This window comes from Vidua chalybeata, chromosome 3 (assembly GCF_026979565.1).
Source record: "Vidua chalybeata isolate OUT-0048 chromosome 3, bVidCha1 merged haplotype, whole genome shotgun sequence".
Lineage (NCBI taxonomy): Eukaryota > Metazoa > Chordata > Aves > Passeriformes > Viduidae > Vidua > Vidua chalybeata.
The window spans coordinates 18,623,212-18,646,390 of NC_071532.1; the positions used below are offsets into that span (position 1 = coordinate 18,623,212).

At 34.2% G+C, this 23,179-nt stretch overlaps 1 protein-coding gene across 2 annotated transcripts in view; it reads right to left on the reverse strand.

Annotated features, from left to right (window-relative positions):
- Positions 1–23,179, reverse strand: part of BTBD9 (BTB domain containing 9) — a 140,969-nt gene that overhangs the window by 103,066 nt on the left and 14,724 nt on the right. For both annotated transcript variants that reach the window (XM_053937651.1, XM_053937650.1), the window contains exon 7: positions 21,907–22,026. In XM_053937651.1, coding sequence (XP_053793626.1) covers positions 21,907–22,026 — 120 coding nt within the window. The remainder of the gene's footprint in view (positions 1–21,906; positions 22,027–23,179) is intronic.

Genomic DNA, 23,179 nt, shown 5'->3' on the forward strand with positions numbered 1-23,179 from the left:
TGCTTGGAAATTACACTGATGTTATTATTTCAGCAACCACAACATTCACTTCTGCTCAATTTATAGAATCATACAGATTAAAAAGGGTATAATTATGACTTCAAAATCAAGATTTTTTTTTTAGAAACAACATCTACACAGAATCAGCACTTGCTTCAAATCCAATCTGTAAGTCTACTAGAACAAAAACACAGGAAGAATTATAAAGAACTATTAAACTAAGCAGAAGGAAGAAAAGAATAGATAAATTGAAAAAAGTCTAATTTTAAAAAATAACATCTTCAAAACTACATTTATCTTCAAACTTTCTTTCCACCTAAGAGCTAGATGGCAAAATATGAATCAGAAAGACTTTTGGCTTTTTTTCCTTTTTTTGCTTTTGGTTTGGTTTTTTTTTACATACGCATTTAAATTAATGCTAAAAACAACAGCAGCATCATTTTGTTTTGACTCAGTCAAGTAAGGAATTACATGACTTTGAGTAAATTATAACCTTAAAAGTTTAAATAACTTGCAATGAAACCATTACTGTCACTCAAACAATTTTCTACAGTTAAAGTCTGCATGTTAAGTGTAAATTAATTTTCCATTTGAAGAATATCAATAATTTATCTGCTTGGTGTGAAGAAGGAAAGATGCAATTGAAGATTTTTTCTGGAGAGGAAAGATTTTAGTTATTGCATAGCACTCTCTAGTGGCAAAAGGTGTTCAAATCAACTGGAACAATTCTGAAGAATTTAGGTTATAACACGATTTTGCATCACTTCATGCATACCTATGTTTCTATGGAGTTTGGGAAAAGTGCTTGATTTTGTGGTGGTTTTTGTTAGTTTTGCAAGGTTTTGGGGTTTTTTAAAATTACAGTCTCTCACATGCAACTTTTCTCATGGTAGTGCTTCAAATATAATCTTTGTGAAGATCATTAATGCTAAATCTAATAACATTTCATCTTTCTCTAAATTATGCCTCTTAATTTGTTATCCATGCAGGATATTCCATGAACAACAGAAAGCATTTGCATAACTCTCCATTGATGTTCTCTGACTTCAAGCAGAGTCCATAAGTACAGATGACTTTGAACTGCTGGAAAGTTCAGTCCTTTCTACAGTCTGCATGTATACTTCTTTCTAAAGTATATTTCCAAGAGGCCTATGATTCAGTAGGTTACAGATTAAGATCTTGATACCCACACATGTAGCCAAGTTGTATTATACTTGATGCATATAATGACAAATATCACCTATGTCTATTAATCTGCACAAAAAAGACATAATAGATAATATTTTCTGCTATATTTTTAAAATAAGTTATTTTATTTTAAAATTAATATTATCTTTGCATATGTCATCCCAAATTCACTCATCCATTACCTGGGAATAAAAACATAAGGTTGGTTACTGCGAGAAGTGCAGAGGCATTTATCATTCTTTCAATAAGCTCACACTCTACCTCTCCTAACAGCAAATTTTCACTGGGATCCTTATGCTACACAGTGCAGATTTCCTTTTGTATTTGTGAGCTAAGAAAAAAACCCCTTTACATTACTTTTCAAATGCAGGTCAACTTCTTTCCATGTTCATTAAAAAAATTAATCTGAAACTCAGCTGTGAAATGGAAAAACCGTACCTTATTACTTAATCACTCAGGACATGCTGGTTCCTAAACTCCCATTTTATGCCTTTTGGGGAAATGGCATATTTTCTGGCAGATTAATAAAATATAACTTAATTCTAGCAATAGAACAAGCACAGGTAAGACTGGCTAATCCCTTTTCATGACAAAATTGTAAATATTCTGTTAATAACTGTCTATTACAATTTTGAAGCATTAAAAGTGACGCTGGATTGCATTAAAAGTCATTGTTAAAGATATAAATATTATGAGCATCTGACTTACAATATACTTTGTCATAAAAAAATACAAAATAACATTAAAACCCTAAAGACAGATGGGTTTGTGGTTTTTTTTTAAACAAAATGTGAGGATTAGAATTATAGTCAGAAGCTAGGAGCCATGGCAATTTACCACATTTGGTCATTTCTTGTTATTTAAATGGCTCATTCTTCAGCATTAAATATCACATGCAAAATTGTGTTTTCTAGACAAGACTTTTACACAATAAAGAGAGTTTAAAACATTTTAATTACTTAACTACATTTCAGCCCAAACCTCCAAAGAGAGAACTAGGGATACACTGGTTGGTGTGACACATCCCTAGACAAGCTCCCCAGGCAGGAGCAAACAGTCCATTCCAACTGCTGACAGCAAGAGCTGAGCAGGCTCCGATCAAAGCAAACCCAAGGACCAGGGAATCAAAAGGCTCTGGCAGGCAAAAAGAACTTATGTATCTAAATATCGAACTTGCTTCAAGAAAGCAAGCCAAAATGCTTACATCCAAGGAACCACCTAGAGCTGTAGGAATATACAGCCCACTGGAAAGCCCTCAGATGGGTCAGTTTCTTTGCATGCCTAAAATTTACACATACAAGCTCTGAAGCATTGACTTCTGATACCTCCTGCCAGCTGAGATATGACCCAGAGACTAGATAAAAAACTCCTAATAAACCAGAATTTTTCTTAGCTTCTACTTCTTATAATTATTTCAAGGTCTTTACACTATCCAGAAGTAAGCTGCTCCTGTTGAGAATACAAGGTCTCTGAACACTCTTTGGAAGATTTTCAGTGATTTTACTATCAGGGTCTGTTAGGTTTTTCTAAATCTATTTAGTGACGGTAAAGGTGCATATTTGTTGTTCTGAAAAACTACCCTGGCAATAAACAGGTCTTCCTGGTACACTAGTATCACAGTTTCACAACTTCTGTAAAACACCACAGAAACAAAACCAGCCTTTGCTCATACTGGTCTCTACCTGGTGTTCAGAATGATCCTGCTGAGCACAGCAGGATCTCTGTATGGACTCATAGATCAGAAAAGCTTTGGAAGTACAGCTTACTCCTTTAAGGGTTGTACCATAAACAGACTGGCTTAAAAACTGCAGAATTCTTGGAACCTAAGAAAAAACCTTAATTCCACATTATGATAAAGTACTGATTGTTGTCATCATGCAAGTTTAAAACATGAACTGCATTCCCATAAAGAACTTTTCCCACTATCAAGTATCTGCTAGAACAGTTTGCACCATTTAGCTTTCATTTTGAATATAGTAAAGACTAAATGCAGGAGGATCCTACCGCAAAAAAAAAAAAAAAAAAAAAAAGCAAGAGAGATTTTTAAGACCATATAAACCCATGCTATCCCTTTTTCAAACTTTACAGAAAATATTCCTATTTCAGGTTGTCAAACAATTATTCTAAATTAAAAGACTTTCTGGAGCATTTTTCATCTTTGAATTAATTTTAAGGAGTACATGACCATGGAGACTGTGGTTGTTTCCAGAACTGGTAATTTAGGAAAGGAACTTTATCAGGACCTTATTCTGAATTTATTACTTTATTTTATTTAATAAACAAATTCTAGTTCTTACATGCATAGCTGTCTTGATAGAAATTTTAAGAAATCTTTTATTATAAAACATCTTGTATTGTTTTTAAATATTATTACATGTGGTAGGTATCTAGCTAGCTAAATTTTCAATACTCCCAGTTTGATCTCATTTCAATGTGCCATTTTGAACTTTTAATGTTGCATTCCCCATATAAACTGAGTATTACACCAGCATAAATGTGCAATTAAAACAATTATTCATTATATTTATAAAGGAACTGAATTTAATCTTCCTGAAAGTAATCTTAGTATCCTGCTTTAAATAGGTTTGTATGTCTTCATGCATATACATGTAAAAGTGTGTGTGCATACGTGTACAGGTGCTTTATACAGCCTCTGAAAACACTATCAAATACTGTGAAAACACTAAAGGCAAAATCAATTCTATGTTTGCTACACATTATTTTATAATGATACAACACCAGAGAAGAATAGTATGGGAACCATTGCTTATATAAGAAAATCATTTTTCTTGAACTCCTAATTTATTTTACATCAGTAAGAATGCTTTAAATTAAAATTCAATACCCTACATGGGCTTAAATACACAAGACACACAGTTTTGTTTCCTAGTCAAAGAAAGATCTGTGTATATTTCATGTTAAACCTTGAAATTACTTAATGAAAGAATAAATAGTTTCTCAGAGGTATATTGACTTTTGCTATGAAAATACACTGAATTTATATGATAGTTCTTATATGTTTTCTGCTCCAGTACAGTGTCTTGAACTATTGTGCAGATTTAAAAGCCCAGTCTCTTCTTCCAAGAGGTGTTCTTAAAGCATTTTTATAGGAATAAGAATTTGAAAAGTTACCATGGTGCCTTAAAACTGTGACTAATTGTAGTGTTTTGCTGACATCTTTAATTACCATCAAACAAATGGACATTCTGCATATAAACTGTCACCACAAAAAGTATGTTGAGATTTTTTACATTCTTTCCTCAGAGCTGATCTACTTCTGCATTGCAAATTTTAGTATAACACTAGAGCCTAAAGAACAACATTTTTTTCATCTCTTATCACCATTTTTAACAACAGACAAGCAATATAAACATAACTGTTTTCATAATCTGGCCCTTGTCCTTTCCATATGAGAATGCAAATGACCTCAGTTCAGCAGACAACAGAAAAGTGTCCAACAGCAGAGACAGAAACCCCTTTCTGGGCTCCTAATGAGGTCTCCAGAGCCCAAGGCAAACCAATAACAAATTGTACTTTCCACACATTGGGATGTGGGGGCTGTGAGGGAGGAGAGGAAGAAAACCCTGGAGCTTGTCATCTGAAATTAATTTCCATGCCAGGAAAACACTGGTAATAAACCCTCCCCAACTAAGTAAAGCTTTTACACTAGAAAAAAAAAATTATGGCAGTAATTTCATCTTGGGCTTTTCAAGAAGAGCTTACTGTTTTTCTTGCACTCAATAGAAAAATCCCACAGGAGCAATGTAGGCAGCAATAAGGCAGACTTCTAAAAAGATACCGCTTAATTTCTTACTCCTCCCTTGCACCATTGCTCCTCTTCCTCTTGTATTTAACTGAATATTAACTCTATCACTGAAATATGCTACCTCAAGGTTTCTCATTCTGTAGAGGTAGAAAGTCTTATGCTTCAGCATCCCCCTGAGAGGGTATTTGATCTCTGCAGGTTCATCACTCATTCCATCGTCCTAAAAGCAGTCCAGAGATGCTAGACAACTTGGTATTAACAAAATGCCATAAAAGATCAAATCATAAAAGACTTCAAAATAATAAATCTCGACATGAGCCAGAGGATAAACATTCTATACAAGTAACTGACATTGCACTTCTTATTCCCTATATGCCACAGAAACAAAGTGATCTTGGATTTGGCAATTGCTGAATACATGTTTTTCTTAATTCTCTTATGCATCTTACATCCTATTAAAAATCCAGCAACTAATGTTCATCGAATATACTTGATATACAGCATCCAAATCCTTCAAGCACTAAAAATAAAACTCTGCAATTTCAGTTTGTTCTGTAAAAAAAAGCAGATTAGCCAATATTATTTATTTTCCTCATTTTCAAAAGCAAGATACAGCTAAAGGAATTTTTAGATGACCTGTATTAAAAAAAAATAGCAATGTATACTCTACAAAACCTAAAGAAATTATCAGTGACATACTTTTTTACTTCATTCTGTATCACAACAGAAACAAAATTTCTCTATGGCTCATATATATATCTATTGTGTCACAGAACAGCTTACACTGAGATGCTTTTGATGCATCAGAAAAATGACAACCAAAGTTCTCCAAATTAATTATTTAATGAGTTGAACTTCACACAAAGAGGTTCCACACTCTGTAAAAGTCTGTTCAAGCAAACCAAAACTATGCCCTCACTAGACCTGATAGCCCCCATTTTAGGCCTGCTACCTCCAAGCTTTTCCTCTATTCTACACAGCAGTCATTCTGCACAAAAGCACAAGAAAACCTTTCCCAGAATTCAGTCTCAAGATTATTCTGGCTACAGTAACTGTTTTTGAGGTCATCTGAAAATGGAAGCAGATATGCTGCCCACACTGTTAATGTAGTAGGCCTGTTCCTGGTGTAATTCCAGCCCAGCCCAACTGGCACTCCCTTCTTAAGCACTACTTCAGTGAGGGTCCACATGGACCAGAAGCTATTCCACCGAAGGGTAATGAGGACAGTCAATACATTCTGAAAGCTGAATGGAGTCTTATAGGATGGACATGGCCAAAATGTAGAAGGACATTATATGACTAAAGAATAGGCATTGGGACTATTTAGTCCATTAATTTTTATATACAGCTATAGAATACTTGAAACAGTTTCAAAGGTTTAAAACAACAGTTATTAGAAGCAAACATACTTTCTAAGCTGAATGATAAATTCCATAAGTTTGTTCAGCTTTCCTAAGCATTCTCCAGGCTTGCCTTGCATGGCCATACTTCTGTGATTTCCACGTGACACTTGCTCCTAATCGTACTTTCCACATATAGCTTACTTTGCCCTTTATCTCATATCCTCAGTTTAAAAGGTTTTCTTTACTTTAAAAGCTTATCCTCCTATCCTCCTATTCTTGCCTTCTGCCCAGGCTCCTCTGAGACTCACAAGCTACACAGTTCTTAAGTAATGTAATCTCCCTATCAGGCTTATACTGTACATTTAAAGCTGGAGAATGCCAGCTACCTTCAAATAGGATTAAATAAGTGGTTTTTTTTTATTTTAAGAGCTACAAAATTTGGACCAAGAAAAAAAACAGTGCAGCATTTTTTCCCTTTAAATACAGTGATTATCAGGCTGATTTTCTGATAGAAACTTCTGAGAATAAATCAGTGACACTGGCAGGTACTTTATTATCCTGTACTTATGTACTAATCCAATTATATTATCCAAATATACACAAAGAAACTTTACAAATAATCTTGACTGCCTGCCATGTATATGGCATTTAATTTACTGAAACAGTTCCAAATCTGATCTAGCACAACTATCCCACCATTTTCAAATCAACAAAACATTCCTTCTAATTCTGTTGAAACTATTTGATCCGTTTTACCTTAAATTGACACAGAATTTACAAGCTGTTGTATCATGGCTGACCATAGCATTCACCTAGCTGCCCAAATTTTTTTAAGTATCTTCACAGCTCAGGGCAGAAAGATGCTGCCAGAATAAAACCAGCTGATTCCAGTGAGTAATTAAGGCCTTTCCCACATCAAGTATGAAGCTTTTACTCCTTATTCTTCCCTCCCTTCTTCCTGCAGTATGACCCAGGTCTCAGTTTTAGTGAGAGAAATTAATGATGAGCTCTGGTCATCTTTATCACATCTGTCTACAGGTAAGAACACGTTTAAGGAATTAAGCCATGCCAGGTAAACTAAAAACAAAAGAAAGGCACAAATGTAAGATAGCTTTAAACTATCTGGCACTACCTCAGCAGAGAATTAAGAGCATCAAAAACCACCTACAATTTAGCCCTTGCCTGGAAAAGAATTTAAAGGATTAAATAAGGAATTAACAGGTTTTTAAACTATAAGGATCTCCAAAGCAATAGAGGAAGAATGTGAGCATCAATACATTGTTAATGTACAAGTGAACTGCTGCATTTAACTTGCTCAACAGAAAGTGGTGTAAAGAGGAAAGAAGATGATGAAAAGATTTCAAAAAGAAATGCATCTCCTAGCATCCCAGAGAACAAGCACTTGTTCAATTTGTTCTTTTGGAAATTGTCAGAAATTGTATTCTAGAAAAGAGGCCACAAAAATTACTACAATTAGCCTGGAATAAAGTATTCTTCATTAAAACTCTAATGTTACAGTAACTATGAATGACAATTCCTCTGACACTGAAGTGCGGCCATAATTATACAAAGAATAAAATTTTCAACGTTATTTGTAAGACCACATATCCCCTGTACCTCCAAGCTTTGTGAAAAGCACAAGTGTATTTCAGAATACCTGAATAAGAATTCTCCATTTTTGTTCTTCATATAGGTGTTTACTACTTTATTTTATACCCATTTTATCTTCCAGATCTAATTACTCTGAAGTGGAATGTTGAAAATATTTGCCTATAATTATTACGGAATAAGTTCACTCTAAACCACCACATATGAATACCTAAAACATCCTGCACAAGAAAATAAACCACAAAAAAATGCATGAGTGATGCTAATTTATATATATATATCTTCCCTTGCAAGTTGTGCAATATTAAGATGAGACACATTAGTCTATTCCATCTTAGTGAAACTTTTGCTCACTCGATGTAGGAGTATTTTAGCCAATTTTCATGAAACTATGGTATTAACTGGGCGAGAGCTTATAGATAACTAAGAACGGACATATTAGTAGATGGTTTTCCTGATCCATAAATCAAGATTAACTACAAGGTCAACATAAAAATTCTCCTTAAAAAGACTATGTGAGTAGGAAAGCTCCATAGTACTGTGAAGACATTTCTTCTAGCCAATATCTGAAGCAGCAATTATGGATTCTGAAAGCCAGAAGTCAGAAGGAGAAGGAGCAAACTGTATTAGGAAGCAAACCAAAAGACGTTCAGAGGACTCCAGAAACAACTCTCCTCTTCTTTAAAAAGGCCAGTAGAACTAGAAAAAAAAAACTGCAGAGACCACTAAAAAGCTCAGTCTCTTTTTATGAGCGTGATCCTGTGCACCTCATACAAAAGCACTCTCCATTCATTGTTTGTGACTCCACTGGTGACCTCTGTTTTCTTTACTACAAGTAATTTCCATGGTAACTGCACACAGTTTCTAATTTTAATAGATAAACCAAATTCTTACCTGAGTGAAATAACACATATTTTAGCTCCTTATGCAGACATAATTCACTAGAAGCTAAAATGAACAAAGATATTCAAGTGTAGCTATGCCTGAAAAAGAAAAGAAGGTAATTTTCCAGTTTTACAGCTGCTTTCAGAATTCTGCCTGAAGGATTACACTCGGCAGTTACTCAGATGCAAAATATTACTTCTATTCCATAGATTTTGAACACGAACTATTAAATCTCTTAGATCAATAGCCATTCCTCCCACATGCACTTAAGAAATTAATAATGACTGTAACATTTTCATACTGAAACATTTCCATTTTAGGTAAAGAATTAGTGAACAAATATATTCAACTTTTAAAACTGCATCACAGCAGTTACATACAAGGTAAGCCATAAAGCTACATAATAAAGATTAGATTATGAATTTCACCAAAATGGCAATTTTAAATAACGTACCACTGAGCTTACCTTAAAATAAAATGGGATAATAGATGCTCTTCAGTGCTTACATATATCTTTCCCCCCTGCAATTTTTTTTCAAATAAATGTAGCTAATAAATCAGTTTCATAGTTTGTTTTTGAACAGCTCTAACATTGGTCATTCACAGTACAAATAGAGAAAAAGTTCAAACACAGCAGATAGAGAAGATCCATCTGAAAATCAGTTAATTAAAAAAAAATTATAAACTGAGTCCTCCAAAATCTCAAGAGGTTGCTCAAGAACAGTTCTAGAACAGTATTTTAAACGGGCTGTCCAGCAAAGCAGGTGAATTATCATCCCTGAACTTACTTAAAAGACGTGTGAATGTGGCACTTCTGTGGTGGACTTGGCAGTGCTGGACTCCATCTAAGAGGTCTTTTTCAACCTAAATGATTCTGTGATTTTACTTCCTCTTATATGCCACACCATCCATAAAAAATATATTATAGAATCATCCCAATACACACATCACATTTTTAACTGAGGTCCTGTATTTGCCAAATAAAGGAAATGGGCCAACCTGGGCAGACAGTTTACATTCCATGCATTGCTTTACACAATTTTCCTTAGCCTATGATTTGAAGGTTTCTTCAGCAGTAACTTTTGAAAGAATCTGCACTAAACAAGCTTAGAGGACAGAATAAAATGTTCAGCCAACCCACCAGTTGCTAAATGACTTTTTAGATTAATTTTAGACACAAACTAATATTGTATCTAATATGCATCTTTTAAGAATTCTAACCTAGAAACTGTTCCTTAATTCAGGAAGCCCAAAAATTTTGCAGAAACAAAGTATTCTAAATATGCTGCTGACCTCAGGCATTATTATATTTACTTCCAGACACCCATGGGGGAAACCACTTAGGTGCCAGATGTGATGGTGCCAACACATACCCACGTGCCAAAGACCGGTAAAGAGCCTTGAGTTATCTACCTCACCTAGAAATCAGGTGATGCATAGATGGTGCAGACACGGCAGAGGTAACTACAAAGTTTCCACAATATAAAGAGTAAAAAAGGATTAGGGAGTCTGAAAAATAAATTTTCGAGCAGTGAACAGTAGCTTCTGTTAAAAAGATGGATTGCACACTCTTCTGTGTAAATTACCTGTGAGTACAGTGAACCCCTTTTACTTTATTATAATTCAATACTCGTGAACATATCTGACAACTGCTGATATGAGAAACATTCTCTTACTACTAATCTGCATTATGTCAATCCACACTAAGAGAATAAAAGACATTTATAGTTTCTAGTTTCACCCAAGAGTGAACTATTTCAATTTCATTCATTTTCACTCCAAAGAAATAATATAGATTTGCTATATTGAAACAATTTGTTTCCCTTTCATTTACACACTTACCTATGAAGTCAAGATGAAATATGACACAGGAAGTAATCTCTCTTTACAGCTGTTATATATGCTTTATAATTTACTACAAGCTGGAATCATCAGCAATAATGTCTTCTAGGCCTTCACCCTATTTTGATCTATCGAAGTTTTAAAATCAGTTTTCATCTAAATATACATTAAATCATTCCCTTAAAAAAGAAGGGATGAAATAATATCTGAATGGGAAGAGTGTCTATGCATATATATATACAGTGTTTCACACAGATTTAGTTTTCCCAGCTATTAAGTTAAAATCAAGAATTCTCTTGTAAAAAAAAAAAAAAAAAAAAAAAAACAAACAAAAAAAAAAAAACACCAAAAAAACTTTAACATCATTAGCAAAACAGAAAAAAAAAATTAAGTTGTCTGGCTACCAACACTACAATAAAAATAACAATTCTAAAAAGCCAAGCTCAATAGAAATTAGAAGAAAATCTTACAGATAAAAACTTAGTACTATGCACTGAGGGAACACAACTGTTATACGAAAATACCCTAAGGTGCAGTTGAGATTTATTGTATGCCTCAATACTATGTATTCATAATTTACTCTTAAGTTTTTCAAATGTCCAAGTATTTGACACTTAAACCCATAATTTCTAGTCTAAAAAGCTTGTTACAGAAATAGTAATGCATTATTCTTTTCAACTATTGCTTTCTTACATGAAGTTATTTTTAAACTCTATTATTGAAATTTTGGTGATATAAAAAGAGCAGAGGTGCCTGATCAGTTAATGGGAAAATGAATATGTAATCTTAGATCACATGGAAAATTAGTATAAAATACTCCACTACAAATCCTACATATCTGAAGAATCAAATAACTTTAAGGTAAACTCCAAAATAACTGAAAAAGTTCCCCTTTCAAGTCTTCATAGGAGGACATGAAAGAAAAAAATTATTTTAACTTCAGAATGTCTCACTAGTTCTACTCATGAACTTAAAAAAAAAAAAAAATATCCTCTCCCCCAATCCCCCAAAATAGATATTGTATAACTTAAGAAAATTCCCTGGATAGGCTCAGAGGAAAAATTTTGGAGATAATAAACAAAGAAACCCCAAAAAAGAAACCAAACCAACTAACCAACCACACAGAAAAACCCATCTCCCTCCATTTGATTTTAGCTTCTGAAGTGTGCTAGAGAATTTGCATACCGTGCAACAAATTCAAAGAAATACTACCAAATCTTACTTTTAAAAATTGAACCAAACTGGAATTCTCATGTGACTCACACAGTTACTTACATAACTGTGTGAAAGCCAAAAATATTTTCATTTGCAAAATACTGTCAAATATCAAGAACAGAAGTAGTGAAATCTTTAATCTTGTTTTTATTAGCCTGGAAGCTAATAAGCCTAAGTTCTTGTTAGTGCAGCCTCCAAGTCTGCAGATGAAAGTAAACTTTTTTGGGTAGTCAAATAGCAGGGGGGGATGACTGAAATACTGCACATCACTGGGAAGGGTGCTGAGAACAAAACAGTACTGTTCTGTTACGCTGTTACAGCTTGCTGCACCCAAATCTCAAACACTCACATACAATTCTGGCCTCCACATCTCAAGGAGTACATACTAGAGTCACAGAAGGTACAGCCAACACCACCTAAAATCATAAAAAACAACTGAATAGATGGAACCAAAGAGTAATGGTTGAAGAGCCTACACTTGACATTCACAAAGGCTTAGTACGAGTCAAACAAATGAATGCAATGTTTTCATTCAGCAGATCCCACAATACTGGAATTAGAAGAAACAAAGTAGCAAAAGAATTGTCTAAATGGATAAAACTACTTTTTTTTATGCAGTGGTCAATGAGCTTTTGTAAAGTGCTGCCACTAGAACCTGCAAGCAGTTGATAGCAGCCCAGTCAGAAAGGGACCTTAGATAAATGAATGGCCAATCTGTCTTTGAATATATATTAGCAGGATCAGAGGAGTACGAGGATGGAACACACAGGACATCTGTGCTCACAGCCTCTCCCTGACCAGCACCTCCTGCTCTTGAGGTCAGAGACTGGACACACGGTGATGTGCCTGCTGACCTGACTCAACAGGGCACTTAGACTGTTAATGAAAATGCAGCTTGATTAGCCAACTTTGCAATTTGCCATTATCAGAGACAGGGCACTTTAACTGAACAGAAATACAGATTTAGAAATCAATACTTAATACACCTTCCATCACAGCTGTTATTCCCCAATACAAGAAAGACAACGGTATGAAGAAAAGTAATGAAACTACTACTTTATTGATCACTAAAGATGTTACTTGCAGTATCTAAAATTTCCAAGATCTTTATTACATCTGCAATGAAGTATAGAAAAATTTGACCCAACCTTACAAATGAAAAACAAGCTTGAAAGTATAAAGCTGTTAAAGTCGCTTTGTGATAAAAATCAAAACCCAAATGCAGAATCCGGTGTTTTAGAAAAACTGTTTTTTCTTTCTTTTAGGAGACATTACAAATAATAACTGCCTCCAGTACAGTAGCAGCTTAAAAATCATAAATCCCATGTGGTTTTCCTATCATTAACCCTACCATAAAAAAACCTCTCTTAAAACATTTTTCACTTGCAGAGTTTTTCCCAAACATTGTATTTCTTCTGAGTAACATATTTCTCTTCCATTATTTTCTTTCCTTCACTCACTTCTGTCAGCTGAAGAGACTTATACACATGTTCATGTCTTATTTTCTACAAATTTGATTCTCTATAGCACATAATTTGTTCAGTTTGATTTTTCATTTTCAACTGTTTGTATCCTATCTTCTTTCATATTAAAGAGTGAATATTCCTTCTAAAAACTATTTAAAGCTGCATCAAATGGAACCATCAGCCCCAATCTCCCAATTGAAACTGAGATGAGAAGGAGCAAATACAGGTCAAGCCCAAGAATCTTAACTTCAAGAAAAGTTGCATGAGCTTCTTTTACAGAGAAAAAGGAGTTTACTTTAAAAGAAAAGTAGTTTACTTTAGGGCTTTTCCACTCACACTCTTACCTTTCTGCTGCAACGAAGATAACTTGAGTTTTGTGAACAAAGAATCAAGTTTAATCACAGACAAATTTGCTTTACTGTAAAATTTTTATCATCCAAATTATTCCACAGCTAAGACTGGCCTAATGTTGGTTGACAGATGACTTCATAAACTTAGACATTGAGAAGTAAATCCACAGAAGTGCATTACTTGGTTAAGGCAAACAATCTGAATATTCATAATGTGCAGTTTCAAGTGTGGTACAGCGTTTCAGACACAGATGGGAAAACCGTGCCCATTATCTGCTAAGAAATGGGAAACAGAGAAATGCTGTACACAGTGGCATCAAACAACTTCAAGAGACCGTCATCATGGATCAACGACGTAAAATAAACCAGAATTCTTAAAAATTTGCCAAAGCATTATTTCCTCTTGGAAAAGCCTGTCTTTGTAAATATGTATGGCAAGTTTTCACAGTCAATTCCATCTCTTGGAGTGCAACAGAAAACACAGAAGAGAGTCTAAAGAAAAGAAGTGCTTAAGATGCCTTTTAAACACACATGTCTTATGCAACATTAACTTAAAAATACAGCTTGCTGTAGAATTATCATCAACATTTGGTAATTCAGCATTTAGGTGTATCTTTATGCATCACTGTCAGGCTGAATAATTACTGATAATTTTCACATACAACAGATCTCATCTATGAGGTGAAACACTGAAAACAGAACTCAAAACAATTTAGAGTTTAAGAAACCCAAAATGAATACATCAAAATTCAGACTAAAGAAATTCTAACCATACTACAAAAAACCTACTTATTATTATGTCAAGCATGAGAAATATGTAATCTAGGTCTCTTAAAAAGTTAATTGTTTCTTCCAAACCATAAAGCAAAAAGAAAATAATATATTAGAAATTTTTTATAATTCATGTCCAACAATCTGGATTGGCAGGCTCTCCTTATTTCTCAGGTATTTCTATACAAGGTATATTGACCCTCCACAGACACTTTTTCAGACAAATACTCATTTTCAGCTGATAAGTTGTCTGGCAGGTTGTCATCAACAGCTTAAATGCACACTAGCTTTTTTACTTTTCCTCAAAGCTGAGATGGGCTCCTTCGGTTAGGATAATTGAAATTGCTATGACAGACAGGAGAAGAAATCTGAGAAGAAAAAAACTGCTTTGATAAAGTTCTTGATGAAAAATATTATTGATTATTCCTGTAGAGAAATGAGCTTTTGTATCACTGGGAGTACATTTGGAGCTGAATTTAAAAGTGTAAGTTTAGATACAAAGTATACATAACCTGAAATGAAGAAAAAGATCTTTTAAATCAATAAACACTCCAACCCAGATGAGGCAATAGCTTTCTTGATCCTGTGTAGATGATCTACACTGTTTGAAAAATCTCAGACTACCACCTTTTCTTAAGAAAAGAAAAAACACCACAATGAAAACCTACTGGAAGAGAAAAAAGGATATTGAAATGCTGATAGATACATAAACAAGCAGAAGCTATTCACTAAAATGGAGACTACAGGAAACCATTTCCTCCTGTTTCACAGTTAAAAGGCAAAGTACGGGAAACATGCCAATAAAGACTCCTAAATATGATCACATCTTACAAGAAAGAATGATGAGCCCTACTCCCTATCCCCAAAACAAAAAAACTGCCTGCAATGAAAACTGATTTTTGAAAAATAATGTCAATGAAAAGCCTCAAAGATTTGGAGTAACATTTCAAAATTACTTTTATTATTTATTACTATGTCTCTGTAATAGAAATCAAGTTAATTTTACTTATTTCTGGACATTACATTATTACTGTATTAGATTCAGGAAACGATTTTAAAATTTCAGTTATCCAGAAATAAAGAAAAGATAATTTGAATTATGCAGCAAGGTTGGGATTTCTTCATAAACTCAAACACCAGTGTATCTGCACAGTTAGAAATAAAATATTTACACAAGAGTCAATGCTTCCCAAAGAACAGTACAGATAAAAAAACTAATCAACATGTTGCCTGTGCAAGTATTTGTAGTCTCAGATGCAGTAACTAAGGTAAAGATGGTTTCAGTTACCCAAGTTTAATCATTCCATTTCCAAGAAGTCCTTTTATAAGGATACTAAGGACTTACTGATTAAAAAATTTTCACATACTTTTCAGACTGCTAGAAGGCCTTACCAAGCTCTTGCCAGCAACTCTTAATCTATGTTTTCTAGTTAGTTCAGTGATCCAGCAGGGATTCATTTTAAGTTAAAACCATGTTCAAAAGCTTCTTTTGGATGTCTCCATGCTTTTTCTGAACACAACTATTCCCTACTGGGAAACAACACATAAAAAACACTCCCAGTGCTTAATTAAATCTGCAGGCACTGCTTTCCTCTCTGTTTATTTCAAGTATGTTGGACAATACTTCAGCTGCATGTTCCACAAGAGTTGACTTCTCACTTGTTTCAACATCTTCTTAAATCAAACTGTACTTGGAATGTCTTTTGGCAAGTTATTATCTACTAAGATTCCACCAAGCTCAGGAAAACTGCAAAATGGCTATCCATAACTGATAACATTGTCAGAGTTCTACTGGTAAGGCTGAAAGTGAGACACTGCTGCTTAATCAGTAGCTAATTTCAATGACTCTCCAAAAGACAAAGAAAAATAAAATTACTGCAGCACCACCAGAAGTTACCACAGTTACCTGAGTCTACCTGATTAAGAGCAGAATCAAAGAAAAATGTTTTGTCTAGCCTACACCCGAAAATCACATCTCCTTGCATATCTTTACACACAAAATAATTGTGCACAACTACTAGCGTGTCTGAGTTTAGAACTACCTTAGTACTGAAAAATTTACTCTTGTATTTTTTCAATGTTCAGAAGACATGGTCTACAATTTAATTTGTCTTCACTCAAGCAGAGGATTACAAATGGTGCAATCATTAGTAGCAAAAACTGTTGAAGCACTAAACAAAAAATTCACCCAGTATCATCAATGCTTCATAAAAGGAAAGGCAAGTAATTTTTTCTGCACCAATAAATACATCTAAAATACAAATACACCTTCTAAAGTCAAAATAATTTCTATAGTAGCCAAGTGCTTTAAGGGAAACACAGAGGCCTTATATCACTACTAATTCAACACACTAGTACTAGAAAACCTGAAGATTTTTCAGCTTAAAGCAGATTTAAAAAACAGGAAAACGAATATACTTAAATAAATTTCCCAAATTTATAGCATGCTTCTACAGGCATCTGTTAGTTCTCTTAATAGAAACATACTTTAGGACCAAATGCTTATGCAGTAGTAATTAGTATTTCCTTTTGATAAATCACATTATTATCATCACAAAAAGAGCTAAGACAATAGTAGCAAATACAGACAAAAACTGATCTCTTTATCCATTCAATATATTTTTGAATGTTGGCATTACTGACAAAATGGCATTGATTTCAGACTATAAATTGGTCTAGTCAGGGAAATACTTCCCCAATCAAAACACAGAATCATCCAGTGTCAGACTAAAGATGTAAAATGAATTGAAGGTTTCCTTCTGATTTTATGTACTAACTCTGTACTTGCTCCCTCTATAGTATAAACACCAAACCAGAATGATTTTGTAAATCTGGGGAGTTTAATACACAAAAAAAAGCACACAGTAGGAATGACACTTTCATCAAAGGAGTGTAAACAGAAATAAAGTCTTTTAAACTTTTATTGTAGCGACACCTTGTGGCTACATCTGCCTTATTATGAAACCTCAAAAATTTTCATTTTCTTGTAATTCTTTTAATGCAGTTCTTCAAATACTGTGGTTGAGGAGCAAGTAAAAAGATGAAGTCACAAAACAAAAATGAAAGGATGAAAAAAGTGGAAAGGGTAAAACAGAAAACAGCATTACCTACTCAAAGACCTTTAGCAGTTTTAATATTCACTATTACAAGAAGAAGACGGATTTACTATGAACCGGATTTACTAGGAACACTTGTTCCTAACTTCAACAGGAACCTGATTACATGAACATTTTCTATGTCCTCTCTTCCCTCTAAAGAGTTTTCAGCTCTACATGAAAGTTGCTATGAAAGTGTAAACAAAGAAAACAGGACCAAAAGAAATTCTAAAAAAATGCACTACTGTATTGAGGAAAAAAAAAAAAAAAAGGGGGGGGGGGACTACCCTGTAATTCTTCTCTCTTACTTGCTTTTTCTGCATAGTATATGACTGTTCCATTTTCAAAGATGGTAGAATAATGTATTCTAAAAGGATTTAAAGCAAAAATTAGAAGTCTAAAACAATTATGCCAATAAAACCCCCATATGTTATACTCAATAATTTCTTTTACTAAAACCCCTCTAAACACAGCAATACCCTCTTACTTGTTATACTAAGCTTTGACATTGAACAAGTAATCTTTGTACAAATTAGCTTGTTTATCTAAATCAGGAATTACATTCTACAAATAACAAATTATCTGATGCATGTTAGAAAGCACAAACAATCTTCTCATCTTCTTTTTATTCTAGAATTTCAGTCTTTGGTTGTTGCCCTTCCACTTTTTTTCACCTATTACTCTAATAGAGGTTATGGCTAGCAAAAGCTACTCTGAACCTACTAAGACAGACTGGAGCATGTAAGCAACAGGAAGAAGCCAAGAGTGTAAATAGTCTTATCACATTACTTGACTTTGCCTCATCAGTTTGGATGGTTTGATATGTGCTTTGCCAAATACAAATTATCTTTCATGGGAAGCACAACAACACCCCTAAGTATGGAGGGGTTTGACAGCTGGTTTGGAAGCAAAGCTGAGTTAGAAGAAATAACAATGGATGATTTTCAAGTGTATCCATAGCAAGACAAGGCCGTCAGCATGGCAACAGATTAGGAAAGATACGTGAAAATTTTTGTAAGTTAAACTATGTGCATAAGTAAATGCATATATGTGCTTTATTAAATTTCTGTAAAATGTTTGCCAATTATATTGACGTTAATGGCTTTGCACCAATGAATATAATAAGTTATTGTGATGTAGTTAATGACTTAAGATTATGCTTTGTTAAGAGTATATAAGCTAGAGAACATACAGAATGAAGTTTTTCTTCTTAGATCCTGATCACGTGTGTGTGCGTATATGTCACATCCAACCTAACAGTGACACCTAACTCCAACGCTACTGTAAATATTCCATAATACTCCATATATCAAAAAAATCAAAACATGATAGAGACTATGACACTCATGAAAAATGATTAATTAAGGAGGTTGAATTGGTCTTAATTCACTGTCATATAAATAATTTATTTTATTTAACAACTAATGGCCAGAAAGTTGCATTTTTTCATCCAGCTTGTAGGAAAAGGCATTGATTGTACAATTCAATATGGATAGATTTGCTTAAGAGGATAGTTACAGGTTTTCAAAAAGACAAACAAAAACCCCAACCTGTACACATGCAAATAAAATACACACTCCATCAATTTTTATGTCCATGGAAATGCTTGAGTAGCTTCTTAAAACTTAGATGAACATATCAGTTAAGACATTGACAGCTCTCACCTTTTACAACTAATGTGAAAGGCAACTCAAAAAGGCAACTAACCCTGCCTAATTTTGCAGGGCTCATATCCTGTTTATAATCTATGAACAATTACTCTAGTATATCAGACAACTGGCTGTCCTTCAACAACCTGTACATGTTCTACTCCCTCACTTTGGACAAAGGTAGGCAAATAAAAAAAACTGCAGCCAATAATTCTACTTTTCAATTCTTTGTTGTACCTCAAAATGACATCTTGCACAGTAACCTCATAAAGCACTTTGAGCTAAAATATTTTTTTTTTAAAAAAAAAAAAAATCCCAAACCACCACCTAATTGAAGACCTTCCTGGTAAGGCATTTAGTCCATGATTATCTACTAAAAATGCATTCAAAATTTTTAAAAATTTGCAGCATGGTTCCCTAAGTGATTGCTTTTAAAAATACTATCTGCATTAGTAAGACAAAAAGAGTAAAATGCCAAAACTAATGGCAAGAAGACAGAACATAACATGATGCTTCCAATCCTCTGTACTGTTGTCCATTAACAGGAAAATTTTGGCACTGGGACTTGAGACACTAAAACAAGACTATACAACAGAAGCAGCACTGAGCAAAATAGAGAATATAAAACACTTAAAACATATCTGTCCCTTGATAAGCATGTACAACATGCCTGTGAAACAGAGTATCAAGTATTAAAGGAATACATTCTGACAATCTCATATTAGCTCGTATTTTAAATCTGTGCTTACAAGACTGGAGAACACCTCTTTTTTAGGTGACAAGAAAATGCTATGTATATTAGGATTTCTGTTTTGTGTACATTAGTATACAGGAAATAACTAATTTATCTCGTTTAAGTAAACAGAACTACTTTAAATACATTACCACAAAACACTGGAATTGGAAACAAAGAAAAGTTTAGTAGTCCTTGCACATTTCTTTCTGAACAGATTATTGATTAAAAAGACAGATAAGTAAGTCTCTAATACTAATATCTAGGTGCACATAGCCTCCCCTGCTCAAAGCCTCTCTCCTGGAGAGAATTTCATCAAAATTCCTGATCAAAGGAGACTCAACCCTCAAGTAATACCTAGCTATTTATTTTAATGTAATTAAATAAGGAACTCTTCAATGTAGGCTTCAATTCACTAATGTAATTTAAGATTACAGAAAACCTTATCTAAACTATACTTAATTATTATGGCAACTCAGCTGAGAATTCATATTTTGCCTTGAGGTTACAGCTCCTTAACAATAAGTGCTCATAAGCTTAGGCTGCTACATGACTTTCTCTTTAGTTCTTCCACTTGCCCTTCAAATAAGCTGCACCTCCAAAAAAATCCCCTACCATTTTGTGAGTATGATAATGAGGAACAGAGATTTGTAGAAAAGAACAGGATTTCTTTGGGAAAAACAAAGCACTTCTCTCCATGGAGATTCCAAGAGTTGCTGTGCCAATTAAAAAGTTTATGTCTACAGAATAATTATTACAGAATTATAGGTCATTTCCTCTCAGAGTCTATGACCCAAAACCTAATGATGACAGCATCTTCAGTATCTACAGGTTGTATTCTCCCTATCAATTAGCTCAATTCAGTTTTTGAATAAGACTGCTTCAATGTGATTATCAGCTTCTTGCAGAATTCCCAACACCTACAGTTAAAGAAACCGCCACCACTTTAACAACACTTAAATCCATCTAGTAATTTTCACAGAATGGCAGAATCTCAGAATATGCTGATGTGGAAGGACCATCAAAGTCCCTGTCCTAGCCCTGCACGGCACCATCCCCAAGAATCACACCTTGTGCCCAAGAGTATTGTCCAAATGCTTCTTGAACTGTCAGGCTGGTGCTGTGATCACTTCCCTGGGGAGCCTGTTCCAGTGCCCAACCACCCCCCTGGCTGAAGAACCTTTTTCTAGTATCCATCCTAAATCTCCCTGACACAACTTCAGGTCATTCCCTCAGGTCCTGTCACTGGGTACCACAGAGAAGAGATCAGTGTCTGCCCCTCCTCTTCCCCTCACAAGGAAGGTGTCACTGCAATGAAGTCTCCCCTCGTTCTCTTCTTCTCCAGGCTGAACAGACCAAGCGAGCTTGCCTGCTCCTCATACAGCTTCCCCTCAAGGCTCTTCACCACCTTTGTTGCCCTCCTTTGGACCCTCTCTAATATTTTAATATTTTTCCTATACTGTGGCAACTAAAACAGCACATTGGAGGCATTCCTCAAAGCTCCTTAGTCCTAACTTTCCCCTTTCTTTCACAACTATTTAAAACACTCCATCAGTAGAAAATACATAATACATAAAAATACATTTTCAAGTTCTACAGTAAGTATTTAAGTGCATTATAAACATTTAGGCAGTCAAGGAATGATGCTCACTACTGAGTGAAAAAAACCCAGCATCAGCTGCAAAAAAGGTAGATATGATTCAAAAAAAAAAAAAAAAAAAAAAAAAAAAGAGAAAGGAGATAGGTAGATATGGAAAAACCATAGCTTTCAAACGGGATGGCTGCATTGTATCAATTACATTAATATTAGAAAAGAATAAGAAATTATTATAAAACTATATCAACCAAGATAAACTATTTTTTAGCATAGCTGATAAAAGTTGAGATATAACACATTTTCAGAAATAGATAATGAAGTAGCAAAGTCCAGCAACTTATTTTGGTACCTACATTCTTTAATTAGTCAGCCACTGTATATTACACTGATGAACTAACCTGCAGACACGGGCAGGAAAGTACAGGTTCTGCCAGGACCGACAGAGGTATTTAGAGTGATCGATAACCCGAATCCAGTCCAACTCATCCATGGACACCTCAATGTAGTAGGAGTAAGACCTATGGATTGTCAAAAAACACTGATTAAAATACAAGTCAACAAATTTTAGGTATTAAATTTTACACTGACTTCTGGATTTTCAGTTGTGTTGAAAAGAAAACTGTTCTAACCCAGATCCCTATTTTCAAACTAACTTTGAAAAGCAACTCTCACAGTTAAGATGTATTTTCAGAATGATTTAAAACATCCACACACTCACAATCTACAGTCATTAGATGACACTACTATGCCTCAAAAAGTGAAATGGAGACTTTGTCATAAAAATTATCATTTATATTCTTTCCTCATAGAATAAAACTAAATCACCACTAGTGATACAATACTACTTCTATTGCTAAATCAATAAAGAAAAAATGAAAAACAATTACTAGATCAAAAATGCAAATTCAAACTCCTCACTTGAAAAAAGCAAATTTACTTTATGACCATTTGCACTGATGTTTTCTTCACTTCTGACCCTTTCAGTTCTTTACTTCTGACCTTTTCAGTTCTTTATGATCCATCACAGAGCCTGTCATTTCTTCCTTACACACTCCAAAATTACCTCATGAAAAATAAAAAAGCCACTGACAGAATCTGTGCCTTCCTCTTGCTTGTCAGTTATGTTTACCTTACAGTTTGCTGTTAAAAGAAAGCAAACCCAAACTAGAACGTAAAAGTTACAGCTAATTCCCTATTATATCCACAACTGTAATGCTTAGAGTAAAGTAGAAATTTCACTTGTGGAACTGCAAGTCACAGAATATATGTTTCAGAGTATTTTCCTCCTCCTAAGGAACTAGTCTGCAACGTTCACAGGCATTTCAACAGCACCATGTCAGCACTTAACATCCTTTCACACTGATTTCTACAGAGGAGTCACTCCTAAAGAGTTCTACACAAGCATTTCTTATTAAACATTAATGCCTTTATTAGTATTTCTAATTTTACCGAGGACTTTTAAAAGAGTATGGATTTAAAATGATATTGTTTGAAAATCCTTAAAATGTTAGATAGTTGGTTAATATCTTGGAAAGGTAAGGCTGAGTCTTTAAATGTCAATTGCATAACCAGCTTTCACATTCACACCAGTCAGATATGTAATACTCACAACCCACATTAATACAATGTGTTTTAGCAGCAATACTATTACTAACATATGTCTACTTGACC